Below are 14071 nucleotides of genomic sequence, written 5' to 3' on the forward strand. Positions count from 1 at the left end.
TAAAGGCAAACATGACGGCTTGGGTGATGTTCGAACACAAACGAGCTGTTGGTGCCACCTCATGCTAACGCTTTCATTGATCAAGATAAGGTTAGAAAGGAAAGCTCAACCAAACTGGATAGGGGCTATTGGTAGGACGAGGCTAACAAGTTGAATTGTTGAAGTTATTGGTAATTATAGTCGACAGAAAAAGAGAACTGATTTTCTGTAATCCTTTGAGTTAGGTGCCAAGCATGAATGGCCTCAACAATATATGCAGTGGTAGCTAGAAGTAACACCAACCTTATCACCAACATTAATCGAAAGACAAATAGACATGTAGCTCTGAGAAGGAACACGATCCTTATGTTAGGCAAGAAAGTACCATAAAAGAGTGAGATCATTCCAATGGCGTAAGACAACCAGGCAAATATCAGGGGTCCATCCAGAGTCGCTCTTTTACTCTTTCTCGAGTAAGATATGGTCAAAGTCATCCCCTCGCATGAGGTAACCATGGGAACATAGCCAATCTCCTGTTTAGCTTGAAGATAATGGGTGACCCCTCCTCCTTGTATACTTTACTAGGAAGAATGAATGGTTCAAGCTAAAGGAAGTTGCTCGACTACAACATTGGATGACAACTGTATTCCTCTTCTAGGCTTGATACTTTAGTATTTGAAAGTCCTCATCCTCCTCTCGAACTCTGGTCTGGTTAATCTTGAAGTTCTTCTTCTGTTAGAGAAGTTGGCGTTTGTTATTATTACTACTGGTGTTCTTTGTCCTCTACAACTTGTAATTAAGGGCACATCTTTTCAACATGGATATCACAAACTACAACTTTCTTCTCTTCTAGTGAAGGAGTTGTTGCAAATGGGGTAGTGTGGATTTGGGATCCTTTAAGGATGCATTCATTATCAGAGACGAGGGTTATGGGGTCATCCTTGAAGTCTTGCACGAGCGCAAATTGGCATGCAGTGACGGAGCGAGAGAGAATAAGGAGAAAGAGAGATAGAGCGCGAGAGAGGATAACCACTCAAGGCTAGGCATGCTCCTTGTCGCGATGTCGTACGTATGAGGATTGCAATCACGTATAGTTTTTTAGACCAAATGGGAAGGAAATGTAGAATGAAGATAGGCGAAAACCTAGATGATCATGTTGTCATAATCCCACACAAGTCAAGTTTGTACGTATTGGACCCGGCTAGGGCTTTGGATGAAACTGCGATGTTAAGGCTGAGTGGTTGATGCTCGAATAACCAAGACTTGAGGGCAAATCGTCCGGTGGGTGCCAAACGGGAGGAAAGCTCAAGGCCAGAGATAACTTAGGGTAAGTCGTGTTGTTGAAGACAAAATCGCTAGATCTCATTGTTGATTCTTGACCAGACAAAGACGATGAAACGCCATATCGAGCTGACAAATTAAAACTATAGCCATATTAGGCTATGATCAGGCTGAACGTCCAAGATAATTGGCCACGCTTCAAGGCTTGAACAAACACACAACGCTCAGTCATGTAGCAAGTTGTTATGCACGAAGTTGTGCAAGACCATTAGGTTAGTGTTAAGCACAAGAGTATTAAGGCTGAACAATTGGGTGATTGTTTTTCACTGTGCCACTCATCTGGTTCCTTGCGATTATAAGGGATGTCGCTCGGTCCATGGTGAACGCCAAAATGTTTTGGGTAAGGGGTTGAGGAGCGTCAGAGTGGCTTTGACAAGTACCCTCTCACACAACTTGGATAAGGAGGAGAGAGAGCGAGCAACGTAACTCAGATGATGAAGATCATTAAGGAGCTCGTCCAGTCTTCAGGTCAGCTTGGAGTGCTTTGAGTATGAGACCTCAACCCCTTACCCGAAACATTTACTATTTTTTTCTAAGCAAAAAAAAACAATCCAAATTTTTTAATCTTCAAATTTTAATTTTTTTAAAATCTCTTATGATAAAATAAATATTTAAATTATAACTTTTATTTTTTATTTAGAACATTTAAACACATTTGTATAAATTTTTAATTATTACATTTAAAACATTTAAACACATTCGCATAAATTTTTAATCATTACATTTTTTAGAATCTCAAGTTAACCATATACAAACCTTTTGACCTTATATTATATAATAAAAATAAATAAAATAGACAATAGGTTACAATAATATATGTAAAGAATGATAAGGTAGTCGTATTAATAAGTTGTTAAATTATTCTATAGATAGTCAAATTAGGTGTTTGACTTTAATATTTATCCATAACAAAAATGTTATTAATATAATATAATTAAGAACGTGTTAGACATATAATCCAAAGCTAAAGTTATTTTAGTTTAAGAAGAAGTTTGAGTTTCTACAATTTAATTGTGTTAAAAATATGAAAGAATTATTCTGCCACCAATAATGGTTAAAGGAGGGTGCTAAAACACATTATTTAAGAAAAAAAAGTATTTTACTTGAAAAAAAGAAAAGAGTTAACCAAACGAATACTTTTTAAAAGAAAAAAATAATTGGCGCAAACAATATTTTTACTTAAAACTTAATGTAAGTTAATTGAAATTTTCTCTTATATCCAATCAACTTTGAAATTAATATCATGATTATCATTAACTCAAGATTGAGTTCGGATAAAATATTTTCATACCTTGACAAAATTAAAATGTATGATATTTGAATTGTTAATTGAACTATCTGAATTTTTTAAAGTTTTGTTTAGTTAGAATAATAATTAAAATATTGTAAAATTTTAATTTTTTAATTGGATAAAATAATTGAATTTTTCTTGTAAAATAGACATTTATTTTAAAAATATAAAATATTAAAATTTAACTTTACAAATAATTAGTAATGAATATTTAATAATTAAATTTTTTTCAATGTATATGTACAAAAGTGAAGAGAAAATGATTAGTGGTAGAATTTTATTTATTTTTTAATAAATTCAAACTAAACAATGTCATATAATTTTAATTTTTTTACTTTATATAATATTGATCATTACTGATTGAATTCAGTAGCAGTGTTGAATATATAATTCGTATTTATATTTAAAAGTTTTAAAAGAAAATGACTGATTAGGTATTTTACAGTGATGATGTTGGACTTAATTCGAAACAGTGATCGTTGGTAATTTCATATGTGGTGTTTAAAAACAATGTTCTAGAACCAAACCCATCATTATTATTTGGTGTAGATACGTCACTGAAAATTTCTTCCACTGGAAACCTACCGCTACCAACTAGATTCCAATATAAATATTAGGTTAAATAATTGATGGTTTGGTTGTTGTTGATTTGTTAACTCATTTCCTTTTCATGTTGGTGGCTGAAAATTCAGAAGAAACTGAAAGTACATTTTAGATTTAAGCAAAGATAGATATTTCATAAAAAAAAAGATAGTTAATATGTTATTAATGGAAATAACTAAAAAAGGAACTGAAGGTTTTTAGAGTCAACTCAAACGGAAGCTACTAAATAACCAATTAAACTAACTTAAATAATGAGTAGTTTGTTTGAGTGTGACGGGGAATAGTAGGTAGTAAAGGGTCGTGATAGAGTTTGAAATAAAAAAAATAAAAAAGTATGTATTTATTGGTGATAAGGATGCAGGAATGAGTTGTTTCCGAAAGGAGTTATTCTCTTCTTCATGGTTAATTATTAAAATGTTAAGGATACCTTAAGCAATGTGAGATAGCCCCGTAGAGAGGATCAGAATGATTGATTATTGGATTATGAATATTTGGAACATTATTTTTACTTTGGCTGCATTTCAAGAGAATTGGTATTTGGTTGAACCAAAGAAAGAACAACGTTGCGTGGGAAATGGATCAGTTCTTAATAAGACCTTCTTTCTTTTCTGTCAAATCTGCTTCGTAATTAAGGAATGCTTCGGCGTACAACTATCCTCATCAACCCATCACGTATTTTCGTATCTGTCCACAACATTTTTGCGTGCACAAGAGATTCATTCCTCTTCAACCACAGAATAATATCCAACAATTTCATAATCTTTTTGTCTTTCTCTCTATTCATCAAAACAATTCAATTAATTGGTTTTTAAATTTCTCCCAACCCAAGTATTGTCAACGGTTTTGCTATATTGCTATACTGCCCTGCCGAATAATCCATGTGCCTCTTAATGCTCAAATATTGCAGTCACACCATCATCTCCTAATCCAAATGTGTCTGTTTCTAATCATTTCGTTATTTATTTATTTTTTTGATGTTTTATTTTATTGTATTTGTTTATCTAAACATGTCAATGATGAAGATATGCCCCATTTTTTTATACAAACGGATAACATGAATATATATGTTGTAGATAAGAAAGGAAGTAAGTTAAAGGAAGAAGGTGGGGTCTTTTGGTACAGATAATCGTTTTCCTAATTTTGGGGTTTTTGTCTTTATTTTATGAGGAAGAAGGAAGTTGGTCCATCTCACTTAAATTCTCCAATGAGAGTGTGATTCATCCCATTTTGGGTGATTTAACTTCCAATATCGCGGGTGCTTTGGAAATAGACACCTTCAGAGTTACCCCTTCTTAAACACTTAGATGCTCACCCATCGTCATCATCATCTTCTGCTAGCTGCCTCATTTAACTTTTGTAGCTACCCTTTATAAATGTGGCATCATAACTCCTCTGCCTCTCCTCAATTATCTCCTATCCAATCCAATTCCTCTCTGGTCCCATCCCATCATATCACAGATATGGATTCAAATCCATATCCAATGCCTCTCACCTCACACCTTTTTTTTTTAATAATAATAATAATAATAATAATATGTAAATGTTGGTAACTTTAATTAGCATATACTCCATTCATCTTATTCAAGCAATAAATTAACCCCTTCACATAATTTTTTTTACTTGTGACAAAGGCTGGTTGGTTGTGGTGTGGTCCCCAAGAAAAGGACATTATTTTTTGTTTTATAAGTCACAGCACAAAGTGAGCACACCCAATGGCCATAGGTATTTAAGTGAATTGGCACTCTCAGTTAGGCATTTTGGTCAATTGAAAAACTTTCCAGAAACAGAATCTTTACCCTCACTCCTCCAACGAAAACCCAACTGGCTCAGCAACATGACTGAAATACCCTTTCTGCTTTCAACAGCAGACACAGCTATTTTAAGCGAGTATCCGCAACCTGAGCTTACACGCAAAGCAGGGAAGCTTCGCCTCCCACAGTCAATAATAATAACAGGTTTCGTGTGCCCATTGCCGCATTTATTGCGTGCCACTCACTTTAATTATTTATAAAAGACATCTTTTGTCATTTCCTGTTGGTAAAATTAGTAAATTTATTAATTTCTTTTTAGTTTCTATTTCTTTATAAATTACATGATAAACCCAAACCGTTTTTACACTTGGTTGGATAGTACAGTTTCATTTGGCTGACTGTGTGAAATTCTAATCATTAGCCCAACCTTTCCTAACAAAAATATCACCAATGAGAAAGAGAGAGAATTTCTGACCAAATTTTGGTACACTCCTACATGTCACTACTATTAATTAAAAGTTAATATTTTACATTAAATATATTTAAGTAGTTTTAAAATTCTAAGAATAACATCTTATTAAATTTATTTATTTCTTTTCACGCTTTTTAAATTCATTATTTAAATTTTCCAGTTTTGTATTTTAATATTATTTTTCCCTATAAATTATTAAATCACGTATTAAAATACTGATTGAAACAAAAATGATATAATATTATTATCTTGTACCATTTCTCAACTTATTCATCTTGAAATTAGAAACACAAAATTTTACTTTTAAAATATTTTCTGAAAAAAAGTTGACAATTTTAATGCTGTTATTAAAATTGACTAATATATTCATAAAAAATAATACATATTTTTATATATTGTATGAAAATGTTTGTGTTAAAATTTTTTGATATCAAATATGAAAATTTTAAATAAAAGAGACCATTTGCTCTTAGTTGGATGGAATACTACTCACCTTTATATTATATATATATATATATATATATATATATATATATATATATATATATATATAAAGTTCATAAAAATCAGCCCTTATTTATATATCATGTGTATCTTCTGCTTACATTAATAATATCACATTTTATCCCTTTTGATTATGTCAGGTCGCAATTACCCTATTAGACTTGTTTACCAAATTCATTTCCTATCTAATGGGAAAAACCCTGAAACACCTTTCTTCATGTGACAACGGGACTTAACTGAACAAGGACAAACCCGTCATTTCATCTTCTAGAGCTTAACTAACTGTAAGGTAGGTGAGAGTTATCCTGTATAAGCCGGCCGTTGAACAGAAAAAGTACACATGCCCCTGGAGATTTCTGATTCGATGGCGTTCACGTACTTTGGACGGTTGCAAGGAAACGACGAAGAAAATCAACGGTTCGATGTCAAAGTTCGATATACAATTGACTTCAATCTTATCTCACGTGATCATTCCTTCTTCCTGCCTCTTTCTTTTTATCTGACCGCTGCAGGAACGAGACCTCATCGATAATACCGTCCCAACACAATTACCAAATTACCCTTCTCGACAGTGTAGTAATCACCGGCTCTTCAATTCTGTACCCGCCAATAAATAAATCCCACTTAACAGTAACGGCGATTCCGTCAATACACGGAACGGGAAACATTCAATCGCGTTTACACCGAAACGCGTCTTCGAATTTGGACGGCACGTTTTGTTTTCGTTGAACCACCTAATAACAACCACACCACCACTTCCCAAACTTTTTTTAATTTAATTATTATTTAATAATAAAATGAATAATTAAAGTATATTTTTTATGCGGTTTCCTGAACTAATAAAGAGATAATTGCTTTAGAGTATAAAACTATAAATTATCCCTTCCTTACCCTTTTTCGGTTTTCTAAGCATTCGCTCCCTCTCTTTCATCATCCACTATTTCTCTCCGTTTTCTGGTCCAGCCGGAAAACTTCTCCCGTTCGCCGGAAAACCGCTTTTGTTTTCGGCGTCCCTTTTTTGGCGTTTCCAGAGGAAGCTGATTTCGGTCTTCTTATTCTCGCGTCGGCATTCTCTCTCAATTTGCTTTTGTTGCTTCTACGAGGCGTTGGATCTCTCTGTCACGCGGTTTTAGCGTTCTATTCGACGTTCTTCGAGAATGTGGCGAGCCTGGTTGTTCTTCGAGGCTCGCGCTTAATCTGCATCATTCTGGATCGTTGTTTAGGGTTTAGATTCGGATTTTTATCGTGATTGCTTTTTCTGGCTGTTCTGTGCACAAGTTAACGAAGACGGAGGCCTACAGGGAGCGACTTCGTAATGAAATGGTAGGCTAATCGTGTTTTATTCAGAATTTTTTTTTGTATTGGCTTTTTATATGGTTTTTGATTCGCTGATGCTTGGAACTCTCCTGATAATGTATATTCTTCTGCTCTTCGTTCAGATCTCGGACATTGTTACGATATTTTACAATTTAGATGTGATTCCTTTTGTTTTGTTTGCTTGAATAATGAATTTTTCGAATCACGCCTTGTCATATTTTTATTTTCCCCTCGTTCTTGTTTTTCATGTTTAGGCTTCAGAGTGTGATATACAATTGATGTTCTTGAGGGATGCTTAAGGTGCATTTTGTAAGTGTGGGTGTTTTTTCTCTAATAAGTAAAACATGGTTCTTCTTTGAAGATCATTGGTAGAATAGAAAAAAGAGCATCACGGTTTTTCTCTTTTTCTTTGTTCACCAGTTTCTGGAATAGTATTTTAGAAGATTAAGTTTAACAGAGGAGATTAATAATTTTCTTGGCTTATATTTTTCTTTCCCTTTTCGTGTTGAAATTTATGTGATTAGAGCTACTTTTTTTTTTTAATTGGTTTATCCTAAGGTGGAAATAGTGATGTTGAGAGGAGTAAACTATTCAAATTTCAGCGCATGCATTTGTTGAAAATTTCTGTAAGAATGTTTTTGTTGACTCTTTGCTTTGCGTGGTTCTAAATTGGGATAAGGTATTTTTGCTCAAATTTTCCCTTCTTAGCGGATACTTTTCAGAATGAGGTGATTTATGTTTGACTCAGAATGACCCTGTTCGATAATGTTCCCGACTTTGGTTGCCTCATAACGAACGACCCCTCTTCTAGTTATTGACTCCCTAATGGTAATATACCGTAGAAATTCGAATTAATTTCGGCCCTGGGATTGTTCTAGTTTGCTTGAGTTCAAACTTTAGTCGTTCACTCCTTCGTTTCAAGCTGGATTGACACTCTTTTGGTTCATTTGAAGATTTACGGGGCAATGCTTTGCATGGCCTTTTGTCACTTTAGTTCAACGATCCAGTTATGCTTACATAACATATATTTCAGTCTGTTAATTTCTTATTACTATCCATCTATTTTCACATCATTGTGACTTAATTTTTGTTTTCATGTGTGCATTTTACTGTTAAAAACCTGAATGTGATTTGTTTGTTATACAGGTGGAAAGAAGAGTGACTTTATCTAAGGAAGTTAGGAATGGGTTAGAATTTTTGAAGCGTAAAAGGCTTCAGCGTGCACAATCTGTCACTGCTACCCAAACAAATATTGCTAACATGATGAACAGAAGTGGAGGAGATGCTTTAAGAGACTCAGCATCATGTGGCATGAGATTGCATGGCAATGCTGATGTCTTTTCCAAACGAAAGGTGGATAAGTTTGATACAAATGACCTGGACTGGACTGAAACAATTCCAGAGTGTCCTGTGTATTCTCCAACAAAGGAGGAATTTGAGGATCCTTTGGTTTATTTGCAAAAGATAGCTCCAGAAGCTTCTAAATATGGTATTGAGTTTTCGTCTCTTGAATATTTTATTTCTTCTAGTGTGTATTGACTTTAGTATTTTGGATTAATATTATATATTAGTGAGCAGTATGTAGCTTTGACAAACTCACGACATGGCAGGGCTTTCCAGTGCTTGCCCTTTAAATCCTGCTTTTGTTTTTGTTGAGAGGGTATTGATCATTAGTGATGTAAAAGATAAACTCATTGAGTGAGGAGGATACAAAATGTAAGATTAACTGAAGGATGATCATTCTTTCTGTACCTCAAACTTTAAAAGGATTCTAAACAAAATGGAATGTAGAAGTCTGACTAAGGTCATGGTGTGGAGACATCAATTAAATGATTTTTCTCTCAATCTTTTGTCATCATATATCTAGCGTCATACTCACTAGTTTTATTCATTTCCTGAAGTATCCTATATTTGTATTTTTTTGAAACTTTTGGTTTAAATGAGAGGATTGTCATTGATTATTTCGAATTTGATTGTAAAAGTTATTGGTTCAGGATGATGAAATGAAGTAGCCTCCTATTATATTGTATATTGGGGAGGGGATGGATGAAACCAATTGAGTAGTAGAACTGACCTAGCTGTTTCTTTTTGAATCTTGTAACAAATTCCAGGTATATGCAAGATTATCTCTCCTTTGAGCGCTTCAGTACCTGCTGGGGTTGTATTAATGAAGGAGAAAGCAGGTTTCAAGTTTACAACTAGAGTGCAGCCTCTTCGCCTTGCTGAATGGGATTCTGAAGACAAAGTCACGTTTTTTATGAGTGGAAGGTCGGTTTCTCTACTTATTATGTTAATATTTGCATTATGTAATTTATAATTGCGTTATTGCCTTTTTGATTAATAAATTGTAATTTAAACAGAAATTATACATTTCGTGATTTTGAGAAAATGGCAAACAAAGTATTTGCTAGAAGATATTGCAGTGCTGGATGCCTTCCTGCCACATACTTGGAAAAAGAGTTTTGGAATGAAATTGGTTGTGGGAAGATGGAAAGTGTTGAATATGCATGTGATGTTGATGGCAGTGCCTTTTCATCTTCTCCCACTGACCAGCTTGGGAACAGCAAATGGAATTTGAAGGTGTTAATTTTATTGGTGTATCCCTATTTGTTTAGATATCCTTTTCTTTCTTTATAGAAGAGTAGAATATGTGACAAAGATAACTTATTCAACTATTCCTTCTGTATGATCTCAGAAACTATCAAGGTTGCCCAAATCAAGTTTACGGCTCTTGGAAACATTAATTCCGGTATGATAGTTTCGTTTAACGGTTAAGTCATCTTTGCAATATACATTTTACATGACTTCATATTGGATTTTCATTTCAGGGAGTAACCGAGCCCATGTTGTACATTGGAATGCTGTTCAGCATGTTTGCTTGGCATGTGGAAGATCATTATTTGTACAGGTAAATGTTGCTTATTTTCAGAATAAGTTCATAATAACATTATCACAACTGAAGGCTTTCTTCTTTAGTTGATTATTTAATGATATTAATATATTACATTGTTATGACAGCATTAATTATCATCACTGTGGCGCATCCAAAACATGGTACGGTATTCCAGGTCATGCAGCTTTGGAATTTGAAAGGGTGGTGAGAGAACATGTGTACACTAATGATATTTTGTCAAGTGATGGGGAAGATGGTGCATTTGATGTTCTTCTGGGGAAAACAACTCTATTTCCACCAAATATTTTGTTAGAGCATGAAGTTCCTGTCTACAAGGCCGTTCAAAAGCCTGGGGAGTTTATAATAACTTTCCCTAGAGCATATCATGCTGGCTTCAGTCATGGTTAGATTTGCTCATTTCTATTTTGTAGTTCCAGGAATTCTATCGCACCTTCTACTCCCACCTATTCACTGCTTGTGAAATAAATAAATTAAAAACTGATCCGTGTAATATTGGTTACAATTGTAGGTTTCAATTGTGGAGAAGCAGTGAATTTTGCAATTGGTGATTGGTTTCCGTTAGGGGCTATTGCTAGCAGAAGATATGCACTTCTTAACAGGGTTCCTTTACTGCCCCATGAAGAACTTCTATGCAAAGAAGCAATGCTTCTCCGTACATGCTTGGAACTTGAAGATTCGGATTTTCCCTCTTCAGACTCTCTTTCTCATAATAGCATTAAGATTTCATTTGTTAACTTGATGCGATTCCAGCATTGCGCGCGATGGTTTCTAACGAAATCAAGGGCTTGTATAAGCGTCTCTTCTCATTCCCATGGCACAATTCTCTGTAGCCTTTGCAAACGTGACTGTTACGTAGCTTATGTTGATTGCAACTGTCATATGCATCCTGTATGCCTACGTCACGGTAAGCTTTGCTCATTATCATTTACTATGTTATGTATGTTTGGTTTATTGGATCCCATGCTTTGCTTAATATCATTTACCATATATGATAATCTCATGGATTTCAAATTGTTTCTTTAATATCCTATGGGATTATAATAGGAAAAAAAATATTATCTTGTTTCTGGACTAAAGAATAAATTATGGACACAATGAATTCTTTACTTGATTATTACATGCATTTTCTATGGTACAATATTCTCATTTTGTGTTTTTAATTTTTGAGAATTCAGATGTTGATTCTCTTGACTTCACCTGTGGGAGCAAACACACACTTTATTTGAGGGAGGATATTATGGATATGGAAGCCGCAGCCAAGATGTTTGAGCAGGAAGATGGGATATCACATGAGATAAGGAAGCAAACCAATAGTGGTCAAAACATGTATGCATATCCTTTGTCAAATATGTTTCAGAGAGCCGAGGCAAATGGATACATTCCTTATTGTGAGCTAAAACTTGATTCTGTTGTTGAATTTTATACAACTCCAGAGCACTCAACAAATAATCAAGAATACAGTACACAGAATCAATCTGTCTTTGTACATTGCTCTGAAAATCAAATACCATTGGTGTCTGACGTTTCCTTTTCTTCAGCCACATCCACTCTTTCTGAATCCCTTGAGAGCTTCTCTACTCCCAAAAATGTAAGTCATCTGAATATAGTTTTTGAATATTGACCTTGCATATTATTCCATTGAGATTATTGAATGGTTATTATTGATTCTGGAACTAAACTTTCCGTTAATTATTTATTCTGCTAACAGGCTGAAGGGCATACAAATATCAATTTAGGAGGAGGTATTGTTGATTTTGAGGATTTTGGTGAAAGAATACCCAACAGTGCATGTGAATCTTCGTTATCCCCTGCTGTGTGCCATGAAAGCTCGATTAAACCACAGAGTGTTGTTCAGAGAGTTGATACAAAGCCCATCGCGGACGAGAGTGATTCTGATTCAGAGATGTTTAGGGTAAAGCGCCCTTCTTCTCTGAAAGCAGAGAGGAGAAATATGAATGATGTCACGTCTTCAAAGCAGACTGAGCAGCAGGTATTTTTCAAATATTTAGTTTATTTATTCATTTATATCATTGCTATTTTATCACTCAGCGCTCAGCTTACATTCCCAGTGTTTCATCTTTCCTAAATGGATTATCAGATTATGCTATATGAATGGACCATGATGATATTGTAATCTATGAGCAGGGACTAAAACGGCTGAAGAAAGTCCTTCCTGAAGGAAGGAGTGATCAACCAATGGATTTCAGAACTCAGGAGTTAAGTTACAAACATGTTAGCCATAAAAGTCGTGTTCAAGTCTCCTCCAGGGACAGATTTGCAAGGGGTAATGGCATTCCCATTTCGATAAGATATAAGAAGTTAGGAAACGAGGAAATAAGTATGCAACGAGATCACCACCAACACCGGAAAGATAGGTTCTTGCAGCAACAGACATTTAGGGAACCGCCTTCCATTGAGATTGAGCCAAAGCGCCTTAAAGTCCGAGGCCCTTCGTTTTTAGGCTTAGAGAGCAGATTGAATTGATGTTTCAAGTTGGCTCGAAAGGATTGTGAAACGCGATCAAGAGTCTGAATTTGCTAACTTCATTTAGCTTATGGGCTTTCTAACAATACACTAAATCCAAATGATTGATTAAGGGAGGAAGCAGCGGCAAGATATTAACGTATTAGGATATGAAAATTACATTCTTTGTGCAGGCCAACATTTGGAATCTGCACGGGTGGTGATCCTTTGGGTTCTCACGCCGAGGTGTTTTTCCAACTTTGGTTGGTGAACCTGACTTGCAAAGTTAGGACTTAGAAATCGGGTTAGCGACATTTATTTCCATGTAAATTTGTATTTTTCTTCTCACCTGTTGTTTAGGTCTTGTTAGGAACGTGGTCTCCATTGTTTTCTCATTAAATTCTATCAGCTGCTTCCCCTTCTGATGTTAATCCATTCTTTTTGTAGCAATAGGTCCTTTGTACCTAGAACTACTTGAATAAAGTTCAAGGAAATTTCTCATTTTCTCTCAATACTACCTTGCAAATTTGTTGTGCTGATCAAATTTGGTATCGTCTTTTGTAACTAATGATCACCTGAGAAAGAAATCATTTTATGTAATTTACCATTCTTTAGCACATTACTAATTATCAGGAAACATTTAGTGGATTATATAACTGCTAATTTTCCCTAGCCCAGTTGTCAAGATCAACCGCTGATGAAAAAGTTTCATATTGAATGATGATTGTACTTTTTGGTTTAATAACACGCCATTGGAGTAAGTTGTCGTGGGTAGGTAGCTCTATTATGGCAGAGGTCACATGTTTCTGAGACTATTCACATAAAATAAGATAACATTTTTATATGTAACATCTTTTTTTCTTTCTTTTGTTTAGTACTTTACATATTTAGCCTTCGAACCTGTAACAATTGTTTAACCGGAAAATTTGTTTAATTGATCTATATAAACAGTGATAACTTCTTCCAAAAATACTAATTTTGTGAAAAATCAAACTTATTTTTGTGAGAAAACGATTACCATATTTTCTGAAAAGGGTATTTATTTTATTTGTATCCAGCTGTTCCATAGCCACCGGTGCACAACTGTAATAAAAATGTTGAAGTAATATATTTGTTTTAAGGCATTTGAATGTTTTCTTCGTTTTATTTTCGTATTTTGTTCCAGTAATGTTTATTCAAATGTGAACAATATTATCTTGTTATCAAGGAATGCTTTAAGAAAAACTAAATCAAAGCATTAAGACAAATATGTATAAAACAAATAATAATTACTTTTAAGCTATTAAAATATTTAGCAAACTATGTTTTATATCCTTTAACTTTATGTTCTCAGATTACTATTTTGTAAGATCCAAAGATTTCCTTTAATTCGGTATATTGGTCAGCTGGTTTCATTTGATGATAAATCAGTAACTCTTAGGCATTTAATTTATTTT

The 14071-nt window shown here is 34.3% G+C and overlaps 1 protein-coding gene across 1 annotated transcript; it reads left to right on the forward strand.

The window, feature by feature from the left end:
- The first annotated feature begins 6832 nt into the window (after positions 1-6832).
- Positions 6833-13147, forward strand: LOC124821386 (lysine-specific demethylase JMJ13-like). Its single transcript, XM_088100815.1, has 11 exons — positions 6833-7264; positions 8405-8747; positions 9370-9526; positions 9619-9838; positions 9954-10007; positions 10087-10166; positions 10277-10554; positions 10681-11076; positions 11348-11760; positions 11881-12162; positions 12318-13147. Exons 1-11 carry the CDS (start codon positions 7262-7264, stop codon positions 12654-12656), a joined length of 2565 nt encoding a protein of 854 aa, XP_087956941.1. The 5' UTR covers positions 6833-7261; the 3' UTR covers positions 12657-13147.
- Positions 13148-14071: the final 924 nt, after the last annotated feature.

This window comes from Vigna umbellata, chromosome 10 (assembly GCF_029865625.1).
Source record: "Vigna umbellata cultivar VRB3 chromosome 10, Vumbellata_1.0, whole genome shotgun sequence".
Classification (NCBI taxonomy): Eukaryota; Viridiplantae; Streptophyta; class Magnoliopsida; order Fabales; family Fabaceae; genus Vigna; species Vigna umbellata.